Source organism: Myxocyprinus asiaticus, chromosome 29 (assembly GCF_019703515.2).
Source record: "Myxocyprinus asiaticus isolate MX2 ecotype Aquarium Trade chromosome 29, UBuf_Myxa_2, whole genome shotgun sequence".
Taxonomy (NCBI): domain Eukaryota; kingdom Metazoa; phylum Chordata; class Actinopteri; order Cypriniformes; family Catostomidae; genus Myxocyprinus; species Myxocyprinus asiaticus.
In genome coordinates, this window is record NC_059372.1 from 32,576,557 (window position 1) to 32,588,615 (window position 12,059).

The following is a 12,059-nucleotide window of genomic DNA, read 5'->3' on the forward strand; positions in this document are numbered from 1 at the left end:
AAAAGGACATTGTGGATGCAATTCACACAAAACACTTCCTTAAATGCACCTCTACTATGATGAACATGTTATCAATTTCTGCATTCAAACTTTTTGTTTTAACCCTTAAATGCATGGGAATTTCAAACTCTCTTACATTTTCTGGTCTTTAGAGCCTCGGCACTTATATCTATCACAAATAGATCTAAAAAATGCCCAGATAGTGTCAACTTTTCAAAATGTTTTCAAGACAATTAGAAAACAATAGAATGAAATACATTTTGATATATGAAACATTAACATACAAATATATCAACAAGATAATGCAACAAATCAGGACAAATCTAGAACAGGATTCATTAATTCCCCACTGAAATTTCATGAGGCATAACTGGCTGTCAAACACATACTGAGCTATACATAACACAATCTACACAAGTTACACATACAGTTGAAGTCAGAAGTTTACATACACCTAAGCCAAATACATTTAAACTCAGTTTTTCACAATTCCTTACATTTAATCGTAGAAAACATCCTCTGTCTTAGGTCAGTTTGGATCACTACTTTATTTTAAGAATGTGAAATGTCAGAGTAATACTAGAGAGAGAGATTTATTTCAGCTTTTATATCTTTCATCACATTCCCAGTGGGTCAGAAGTTTACATACACTTTGTTAGTATTTGTAGCATTGCCTTTAAATTGTTTAAATTGGGTCAAACATTTTGGGTAGTCTTCCACAAGCTTCTCACAATAAGTTGCTGGAATTTTGGCCCATTCCTCCAGACAGAACTGGTGTAACTGGAGTAAGGTTAGTGGCCATTTGGAAGACCCATTTGCAACCAAGCTTTTACTTCCTGACTGATGTCTTGAGATGTTGCTTCAATATATCCACATAATTTTCCTTCCTCATGATGCCATCTATTTTGTGAAGTGCACCAGTCCCTCCTGCAGCAAAGCACTCCCACAACATGATGCTGCCACCCCCATGCTTCATGGTTGGGATGGTGATCTTCAGCTCGTAAGCGTCACCCTTTTTCCTCCAAACATAATGATGGTCATTATGGCCAAAATTAAATTTTTGTTTCATTAGACCAGAGGACATTTCTCCAAAAAGTAAGATCTTTGTCCCCATGTGCACTTGGAAACTGTAATATGGCTTTTATTTGGCGGTTTTGGAGCAGTGGCTTCTTCCTTGCTGAGCAGCCTTTCAGGTTATGTTGATATAGGACTCATTTTACTGTGGATATAGATACTTGTCTACTCGTTTCCTCCAGCATCTTCACAAGGTACTTTGCTGTTGTTCTGGGATTGATTTGCACTTTTCACTCCAAACTATGTTCATCTCTAGGAGACAGAATGCGGCTCCTTCCTGAGCGGTATGATGGCTGCATGATCCCATGGTGTTTATACTTGTGTACTATTGTTTGAACAGATGAACGTGGTACATTTAGGTGTTTGGAAATTGCTCCCAAGGATGAACCAGACTTGTGGAGGTCCACAATTATTTTTCTGAGGTCTTGGCTGATTTATTTTAATTTTCCCATGATTTCAAGCAAAGAGGCACTGAGTTTGAAGGTAGGCCTTAAAATACATCCACAGGTACACCTCCACTTCAGTACACCTCCTATCAGAAGCAAATTGTCTAAAGGTTTGACATCATTTTCTGGAATTTTCCAAGCTGCTTAAAGGCACAGTTTACTTCGTGTATGTAAAAATTACTCATGTCATGCACAAAGTAGATGTCCTAAACGACTTCCCAAAACTATAGTTTGCTAATTAAATCTGCAGTGGTTAACAAATGAGTTTTAACGACTTCAACCTAAGTGTATGTAAACTTCTACTGTAAGCATTTTCTCAGGCACTTATTGAGTCTAAATAGATGCACAACTTGCATCATTTAGTACATAATATACTCAAATGACAATAGTCATATCATACTGTTCATGTGTTAAACTTGCTATAGTTTACTTCCACTTTGTTTCTTCATAAAATAGCAATGTCAAATGTAAATCAGGTCAATCACTGAAACAACAGCACCACCTAATTAATTGTTGCACAGAAAATCAACATGATATTTATTTGTATGAATATAGTACTCTTGTAATAATAAAAATAATAATAAAAGAAATACATATCCTGTGATAGTAAACTTATATAGATTTGAAATAATCTTAGTGCAAAAAAATATTACACTATTACATACTTAGGGTCTCTAATGTCCCTATACACTGGTACTTAAACCATTATACATTTTGTGTGTGTGTGTGTGTGCAATTTTAGCTTTTTTTTAAATTTGTTTTTATAAGAGAGAGAATGAGGAATACTAAAGAGGTGTGGGCATAACTAAAAAAATAAAATGGATGAGGTACAGGGGGTGGAATGAGGACCTGGCTAAGTCACTTAAGACCTGAGGTATGCGTATAAGTGTTAAAATATTCATATTTGAAAAACGTATCTCCACCTAATCAAAGTCAGGTCATGTACCAACATACTGATACATGTTATAAAAATAAAAAATAAAAAGAGAGGAACCATTTAGACCCTCATGACAGTGTGGGACGTTTTAAAATCTCTAATAAAAATATTTTTACAATTTTATGAAAATTAAAATTTTGTTCAGGTGAAATGGATTAACTAAGAAAACATTGATATTCATAATATTTGTAAAAAATAAATTACATTGAAAAAACATAAAAGAATGATTAGGTTGTATACACTCACATCTATTCAAGGTGCAATGAAAGTGTTTTAGTACCTTTTACTACTTACGATATTTTTTTTAGTCATTGAATCAATTTAATTTTATTTTTTTTATTTTTTTTTTGTAGACAATTCTATAAATGTTTCTTCAAAACTTTATAAAAACCAACATGGAACCACAGATGACTTTTCTACAAACTTGACATTATAACTTTTTTGAAAGATTTATCATTTTTCATTACCTCGGACAACCTTATTTGTCAAACAATGAAACAATAAAAGGGACTTAAAGTCCATTAACAAGACTGAACTAAATTTCATCTCAAATTATTTCAGTCAATAGACCAATCCTTGGGCAATGTCTCCACTTACATCACACACGGAAGTGGTGGAAAAAACGTACGCAAACAGTAAACTTTTATTGGATTCTGTTGATGAAAAATTATTTCGAGGGCTCACGTAGACGGCTGTAGCTTCAAGTCATCAACAGAGCTGGCTGGACTGAGGAGATCATTTCAACTCATGGCTTTGCAGCAAACATTATAACAGGTATGTTATTAAATCATGTCATTATAATAATTGTTTAGCTAAGAAAATGTGTGTATTTATGATGGTGTTGTGTTGCTCTTTTGTTTAATCGTCTAATCTGTCAAATCTAACAATTGTTTACCAGCTTACTGCCACCACATACTGCGCATGCGCTGACATTTTTGTTAACAATTGGATTGTTCTATAGTCAGTAGTTGACAGTTGTCAGAAATGGGTTAGGTTGTGGTTCTTTACCTGTCTGATCAAAGCTGCATATGTAAATGGAGGCCTGACTTCAGCACTCAGGTAAAACTCCTTATTCTGCACAATATCTATGAGACACAAAAGTCATGTTAAGCTATGTTTGTCAATTCAAATCAGTTTAAAACTGGGTCTTTAACCTGTGTGAAAGCAGTTTTGTAACTAATCAAACACCACTAATACACATGAATGTTTGGGATAGAGTACAGCTAATAAGCACTAGGGGGCATTTTAATCAAAGAGAAGGCCCAGAAACTTCCACCAATACCAAAACAGTGTTCCACATTAAGAAATATTGTTCATAAATTGGCTTTGTAGCACAATTAGAGTGAGTAAAAATAAAAGAGCTGCCCTAAAAAAGTACAGTATCTCACATTTATAATGCTCTATTTCATCCAAATTAGCCAAGGCGTAATTCAAAAACACCACCGCAGAATTTGAGGAATGTATAAAATCTAAATAAATATATGCTGTGACCGCTGTAATAGTGGCTTCAGTAGTGTCAAACTGTAAGTAATCAGTCTCACCTTGGTCCATGGCCATGTTGTATTTGTCAGAGTAGCGTTTGCGGATAGGTCCCATGCTGTGCAGGCTGGTGGGGATAATGACGGAGGGTGTCTGGGGCAGTGATGTGAGGGGGGTGGATGGTGCTGTGGCACTCTGGGAAAGACTCATAGAGGGAGTGGTCTTGGGAACAGTTCCCTTGGCAAGAGTGAGGTTGGAAACCAGATTTACCTAATAAAACATATACAAAACTAGGAATTACACTAGCAATACTAGAGTAGTAATCTGTTGTGTTAATCTGATGTTATTGTAAATTGGTATATGTCTCATCACTGTCACGACTGCTATGTTGATCGGAACTGCACCCAAGAATTTCACACACCATTGCACTTGTGTATATGGCTGTGTGACAATAAAAGTGATTTGATTTTGATTTGAGAACTACATTTTTACATTTTCTGAAAAAAACAAAACAAAAAAAAACATGAATAGTGCTTGACTTGTGCACCGTGCAAATCCTGCCACCACGATGCAATGGTGTTGTGTAATAATAATTCCTTGCCTTGGCAAGCAGCACTAATAATGTGTTTACATTTACAACAGAGTAAATGATCAATTGAATGACATACTGGCTGAGGGGCTGGTTTGGGCTCAGTAGATTTGACATGAAGGTGGGCCATCATGGCTTGAAGACGTTCTTTGTCTTTAGTGAGCTGTTTGACAAACACAAACAAAACAGAGATGTACCATAGATAAGGTGAAGACGCCAAGCAGGACCTTACAAACTCCCATTCTCTACTGTTCATACTATGAATTCTTTCTTCATGTGTACATACAAAGAAGGAAAAAGATTACAGCTCAGATTAGAGCAGGATGTTTAGCAACATGCAAAACAGAAAAACAAACAACACCTAGAATTATCACAGCTTTCATTCATCTAATCCAAAACATGATAGACATTATCAAACCAACTGTTTTGTTAGAAGTCAAGGAAACGGTATTGAATGGATTTTACCTGCAATTCCAGCTGCTGAACCACCTGCATCTGAACTCTGCATTGCGCCGTGCTCTTGTCGTCCAGTGCATGTTCGTTGTTCAAATGCCTGAATGACAAAGCAGACAAGCAACAGATCTTTCAATATAAATAATAAAAACAAGACTAGTCATAAAGTAACCGTATAATCTTAAAAAAAAATTTCACCACAAAAACAAATGTTGCATCTGGAGAGTGAATCAACAAATGGTTCATTTGGATGGTTTGTTTCAATTAACTAGTCTAAAAATACATTAAAAAAATGTTTGTTTGAGTTATCATTCCAAAGTAGGCCTGTCATGATTATTTGAGCCCACCACGATTATTTGAGATAGCCGCGATTATTGTGCACTTCAAATTCCAATCGTATTTTACCATACAAATAAGGGCATTTTTGGCAAATACAGAAATGACAATTAACACACAATTAAATTGTTAATCGCAATTATTTATATGACGATTAATCATCAACCAAATTTCATAATCATTACAGCCCTATTCCAAAGTGTTCCCAGAAGTCCCTGTGCTGCATTTTTCACGTTCTCGTTTTGTAGTTAAGTACATTTTTGTTCCTCACCATAAGTAGATTGTTTCAGATGTAGCACAATCAACCAAATCATTCAAAAGAACCAGTACAAAAGAGCAATTTGTTTGAGAACCACTAATCAAATTGAAAGGTCAGAATGCAGTACTACTGCTGAGCTCTAGGGGGCAGTCTATTCATAGAGAAACTGTATGGCCAAACAACTTCCACGAAGAACAAAAACTTCCACAAAGGGGAAAAAAAAAATTAATGCACTAGTTTCTCTTCAACCAGCAACATATTTATTAGTACATCTGCACGCAAAATTGTTGACTGCCTAATTATCAGAAAATACAGCACTGCATTTGCTCTTGAAGAAGTGAAATTAAAATAAGTAAAAATACATAAATCAAAATTTTCATGATTACAGCATCACGATATTTGTCAATTCTATGATTGAAGATGATATATTAGGAAGCTAAACACACATACTCTTGGATACGGTGTGTGCAGGGAAATCTCAATGCAGCTTGTGTAGTGTGATGTGATGTTTTTAATAGTGGAACCATGAGGTGAGCTGAGGAACAAAGGCAGTGTTGTGGCAATAGACAGGGTGGGGCTTCAGACTGGGAGCAGGGGTCAGGGTCAGTGGAAGGGGCACAGATAAACATCCTCCTGTTGTTTGTTTTGGGAGGGATGGCCAGGATCACCATGGGTACTCTGTTTATCAGTGCACTGAGCTCAAACCAGAGGGGCCCCACTGCTGCACCGCCACAGGGGAGAGAGAGGCAGAAAGAGAACAGAGAGAAAGAAAGAAAGAGAGAGGGGAGGAAAGAAAGAAAAAAAAAGAAATGAGAGGGATACACATATACACCGATCAGCCAAAACATTAAAACCACCTGCCTAATATTGTGTAGCTCCCCCTCGTGCCGCCAAAACAGCGCCAATCCGCATTCTGAGATGATATTTTTCTCACCACACTTGTACAGAGCGGTTATCTGAGTTACTGTAGACTTTGTCAGTTCAAACCAGTCTGGCCATTCTCTGTTGAGCTCTCTCATCGACAAGGCATTTCCATCCACAGAACTGCCGCTCACTGGTTGTTTTTTGTTTTTGGCACCATTCTGAGTAAATTCTAGAGACTGTTGTGTGTGAAAATCCCAGGAGATCAGCAGTTACAAAAAATCAAACCAGCCCATCTGGCACCAACAATCATCCATGTGATTATCTAATCAGCCAATCGTGTGGCAGCAGTGCAGTGCATAAAATCATGCAGATATGGGTCAGGAGCTTCAGTTAATGTTCACATCAACCATCAGAATGAGGAATAAATTTGATCTCAGGGATCTGGACTGTGACATGATTGTTGGTGTCAGACAGGCTGGTTTGAGTATTTTTTGTAACTGCTGACCTCCTGGGATTTTCATACACAACAGTCTCTAGAATTTACTAAAGTCTACGGTAATTCAGATAACCACTCTGTACAACTGTGGTGAGAAGAATATCATCTCAGAATGCTATTCTGAGATGCGGGTTGGCGCTGTTTTGGCGGCACAAGGGGGACCTACACAATATTAGGCAGGGGTTTTGATGTTGTGGCTGATCGGTGTATACAAGTGAATGAGTAAGAGGAATTTAGACCAAAAAAGACTAGTGAGATCATTCAACCAAAAATGAAAATTCTGCTATCATTTACTCTCCTTCATGTTGTTCCAAAAAAGCAAATTTTTCCCCAAAAGCAGATAGAAAGCTAGCCTCTGTCACTTTCTTTGTATAGAAAAAGATGCTAAGAAAGTGAATGATGACTGAGACAAACATACTGCTTAACATCTCCTTTTAAGTTCTGTGGAAGATATTTATTTATTTTATTTATTTATTTATTTATTTTTGTGGTCATACTGGTTTTGAAAAAACACGAGGTTGATAAATGATGACAGACTTTTCATTTTCGGGTGAACTAAAGGACTTGAGGAAAAAAGGACTAACAAACAAGAAATAGAAAAACTAACTAAGACTGGGGAGAGTAAAAGGCAAAAATGTGATACATAATACGCAGAAATTATTATTAGATTACTTGTGCATATGGCTCCTCCTGTAAAGATCTACAAACAGGCAAACAGCATAATACAGCACAGAAGAGAATAATAACAGAAGATGATGAGAGCTGTTGACTCACTTGAGAAATGACTGGAAGTCTCCGAACACTGCTTCGCAGCCTGGCCACTTGCACACGCCATGGCTGTACAGAGGATGACCGCTCTGGGAATGACTCTCCTGAGAACTGAAGCAAAAACAGACACAATAACCACATGGACATTTATGCAGGTGAAAGTTTGTAATTCCACTGCAGAATTCGACTGTTGGCTCAGTTCTGGGTACCTTCTTAGATGAATAGCTCTGGACAGTGACAATGGCGTGCAATATGCTAAGACATTGTGTTTACATACACAAGAATACTCCCATTTTATTCCGAATTTAGCCATATTATGGATGTGTCATGTAAACGCATTAACCTGATTGTCTTAACCAGTTAAGCAAATGTTTCTATTTTGAGAAACCCAAATAAAACAGACGGAATGGGATGGAATGACGTGATCCAGTGGATCAACAATGCTTGGTGCTGCAAGTAATTTTTTTTTATGAAATGACATGCAGAAACCATCTCTTGTACCTGTCAGATATCACTAAAATAGGTGCCATGAAATATCACACCTTTCTCTGTAACAACCCTCGGCTGGATAAACAGCGATGGAAAAGATGTCCGTGAGCCGCGGTCAGATAATTTGTTTAGCTAATCATAAGACTTTCTGCCTGTTAATCATTGTGCACATTCACAGGGCGGCATATATAGATGAAGTTACTGTTTACAAACAAACACTCCACTCCGGTTCTTCCTGGATCTTTTGGCAGCGGAGAAAAGAACTGCTGTCTATGAAATTTAGCTGAAAATGCCCAAAAAGTGTTGTTTTTGGGGTTGAAACTGCACGTTTCTGAAAGATTAGAGATTTGGGCTTCTTAAAATTACCATCAGGATTGGTGGATCAAGATAAACTCTTTGACATATTTTATGATATCTCACGGATTACAATCTTTTTTATCGCATCTGCTCTAATGACACCCACTTCTCCGCAGAGCTGCTGTTGCTGGATTTGATCTGTTCACAAAGAAATCGCACAAACTCTGATTGGAAACTGCTGTTTTTAAATTGCTGCAATAGATGAGGCAAAATATGATTGATAAAAATCTAATAAATAAAATGTAATCCTGCTAAAATAATGTCTTTGCATTTATTTTGAAATGCAAGAAACAATTTTGAAACGTGAAACAGCTGAAATTAAGTTTGAACATGGAACATGATGATATTGAAGTCAAGCATTATTATTTACTGTGTGTGGGTTTAAAATGTAAGCAGTAAAGATGCATATTGAATGTCTAATGGTAGACTAAATCGCTTACAGTACCTTTAACACATTATCACAGTTAATGCCGTAAACATAATGTTCATTAATATAGAAACCAAGTGAAAGAAGCGATGGATGCGCATCTGTGTTTGTTATTCCTTTGCTGACAGGACGACATGCACTGCAGACAGTCTTTTCTCTATCTGCTGGAATGATTAATGAACGCATAATCGATAAGCTTAAGCGATCAAATTAATAAGATAAATAATCGATCATCATTTATTCATTAACATCCCCATGTCAGAATTGTAAAAATTAAGCAATAAAAGAAAGACATTTTTTGGACACTGTGACCACAGTGTTTACATATACAGTGCATTCAGAAAGTATTCAGACATATTTTATGTTGCAGCCATATGCTAAAATACTTTAAATGATTTTATTTTTCACATCAGTCTACACTCCATACCCCATAATGACAAAGCAAAGACCAGATTTTTGATAACTTTGCAAATTTACCTACAGTGCATCCGGAAAGTATTCACAGCGCTTCACTTTTTCCACATTTTGTTATGTTACAGCCTTATTCCAAAATGGATTAAATTCATTATTTTCCTCAAAATTCTACAAACAATACCCCATAATGACAAAGTGAAAGAAGTTTATCTGAAATCTTTGCAAATTTATTAAAAAAAAAAAAAACATGAAAAAAAAAATGAAACAAAATCACATGTACATAAGTATTCACAGCCTTTGCCATGACACTCAAAATTGAGCTCAGGTGCATCCTGTTTCCACTGATCATCCTTGAGATGTTTCTACAACTTGATTGGAGTCCACCTGTGATAAATTCAGTTGATTGGACATGATTTGGAAAGGCACACACCTGTCTATATAAGGTCCCACAGTTAACAGTGCATGTCAGAGCACAAACCAAGCCATGAAGTCCAAGGAATTGTCTGTAGACCTCCGAGACAGGATTGTATCGAGGCACAGATCTGGGGAAGGGTACAGAAAAATTTCTGCAGCATTGAAGGTCCCAATGAGCACAGTGGCCTCCATCATCTGTAAATGGAAGAAGTTTGGAACCACCAGGACTCTTCATGGAGCTGGCCGCCTGGCCAAACTGAGCGATCGGGGGAGAAGGGCCTTAGTCAGGGAGGTGACCAAGAACCCGATGGTCACTCTGACAGAGCTCCAGCATTTCTCTGTGGAGAGAGAAGAACCTTCCAGAAGAACAACCATCTCTGCAGCACTCCACCAATCAGGCCTGTATGGTAGAGTGGCCAGATGGAAGCCACTCCTCAGTAAAAGGCACATGACAGCCCACCTGGAGTTTGCCAAAAGGCACCTGAAGGACTCTCAGACCATGAGAAACAAAATTCTCTGAATTCTCAAAATTCAAAGATTGAACTCTTTGGCCTGAATGGCAAGCATCATGTCTGGAGGAAACCAGGCACCGTTCATCGCCTGGCCAATACCATCCCTACAGTGAAGTATGGTGGTGGGGTGTTTTTCAGCGGCAGGAACTGGGAGACTAGTCGGGATCGAGGGAAAGATGAATGCAGCAATGTACAGAGACATCCTTGATGAAAACCTGCTCAAGAGCGCTCTGGACCTCAGACTGGGGCGAAGGTTCATCTTCCAACAGGACAATGACCCTAAGCACACAGCCAAGATAACAAAGGAGTGGCTAAGGGACAACTCTGTGAATGTCTTTGAGTGGCCCAGCCAGAGCCCTGACTTGAAGCGCTGTGAATACTTTCCGGATACACTGTGTGTGTATATATATATATATATAAAATGAAATATCACATTGACATAAGTATTCAGACCCTTTGCAATGACACTTGAAATTTAGCTCAGATGCATCCCATTTTTCTGGATCATCTTTAAGTCGTTTCTACACTTTGATTGGAGTCCACCTGTGGCAAATTCAATTGATTGGACATGATTTGGAAAGGCACACACCTGTGTATATAAGGTCTCACAGCTGAAAATGCATATCAGAGCAAAAACCAAGTCATGAGGTCAAAGGAACTGCCTGCAGAGCTCAGAGACAGGATTGTGTCGAGGCACAGATTTGGGGAAGGCTACAAACAAATGTTGGCTGCACTGAAGGTTCCCAAGAGCACAGTGGCCTCCATAATTCTTAAATGGAATAGGTTTGGAACAACCAGGACTCATCCTAGTACTGGCACCCAGCCAAACTGAGCAATCGGGTGAGAAGGGTTTTGGTAAGAGAGGTGACCAAGAACCCGATGGTCACTCTGGTTGAGCTCCAGAGATCATGTGTGGAGATAGGAGAAACTTGCAAAAGGACAACCATCACTGCATCACTCCACCGATCTGGGCTTTGTGGCAGAGTGGCCAGACGGAAGCCTCTCCTCAGTGCAAGACACATAAAAAAGAGGCCTTCTGTATTTTGCTGAATGCAGCAAAATACAGAGATATCCTTAATGAAAACCTGGTCCAGAACGCTCAAGACCTCAGACTGTGCCGAAGGTTCACCTTCCAACAGGACAATGACCCTAAGCACACAGCCAAGACAATGCAAGAGTGGCTTAAGGACAACTCTGTGAATGTCCTTGAGTAGCCCAGCCAGAGCCTGGACTTGAACCAAATTGATGGAGAGACCTGATAATGGCTGTCCACCGACGGTCCCCATCCAATCTGACTTGAGAGGATCTGCAGAGAAGAATGGAAGATCCCCAAATTCAGGTGTGCAAAGCTTGTCACATAATACCCAAAAAGACCTGAGGCTGTAATCGCTGCCAAAGGTGCTTCAACTAAGTACTGAGTTAAGGGTCTGAATACTTATGTCAATGTGATAGTTCAGTTTTTCTTTTTAATAAATTTGCAAAGTTATCAAAAAATCTGTTTTTTCTTTGTCATTATGGGGTATGGAGTGTAGACTGATGTGAAAAATTAATAAAATAATTTAAAGCATTTTAGCATAAGTCTGCAACATAAAATGTGAAAAAATGAAGGGATCTGAATACTTTCTGAATGCACTGTACAAGAAAATTTCAATATTACTTGGAATTTGGTCATATTTTGATTATGTATGCATCATGTAAATGCAATAACCTGATTGCCATAACCGGGTTGAGAAACTGTTTTAGTT

General features: G+C 38.0%; 2 protein-coding genes across 5 annotated transcripts in view; both read right to left on the minus strand.

The window, feature by feature from the left end:
* Positions 1-12,059, minus strand: part of LOC127420260 (forkhead box protein P1-B-like) — a 120,539-nt gene that overhangs the window by 86,692 nt on the left and 21,788 nt on the right. The window contains exons 7-11 of the mRNA XM_051662341.1: positions 7,708-7,812; positions 4,991-5,078; positions 4,605-4,688; positions 3,999-4,206; positions 3,466-3,542 (exon numbers count right to left, since the gene is read on the minus strand). Coding sequence (XP_051518301.1) covers positions 3,466-3,542; positions 3,999-4,206; positions 4,605-4,688; positions 4,991-5,078; positions 7,708-7,812 — 562 coding nt within the window. The remainder of the gene's footprint in view (positions 1-3,465; positions 3,543-3,998; positions 4,207-4,604; positions 4,689-4,990; positions 5,079-7,707; positions 7,813-12,059) is intronic.
* The window catches only part of LOC127420231 (forkhead box protein P1-B-like), a 57,891-nt gene that overhangs the window by 5,229 nt on the left and 40,603 nt on the right, over positions 1-12,059 (minus strand). For all 4 annotated transcript variants that reach the window (XM_051662301.1, XM_051662302.1, XM_051662303.1 and 1 more), the window contains 5 exons: positions 7,708-7,812; positions 4,991-5,078; positions 4,605-4,688; positions 3,999-4,206; positions 3,466-3,542 (listed from right to left, as the gene is read on the minus strand). In XM_051662301.1, coding sequence (XP_051518261.1) covers positions 3,466-3,542; positions 3,999-4,206; positions 4,605-4,688; positions 4,991-5,078; positions 7,708-7,812 — 562 coding nt within the window. The remainder of the gene's footprint in view (positions 1-3,465; positions 3,543-3,998; positions 4,207-4,604; positions 4,689-4,990; positions 5,079-7,707; positions 7,813-12,059) is intronic.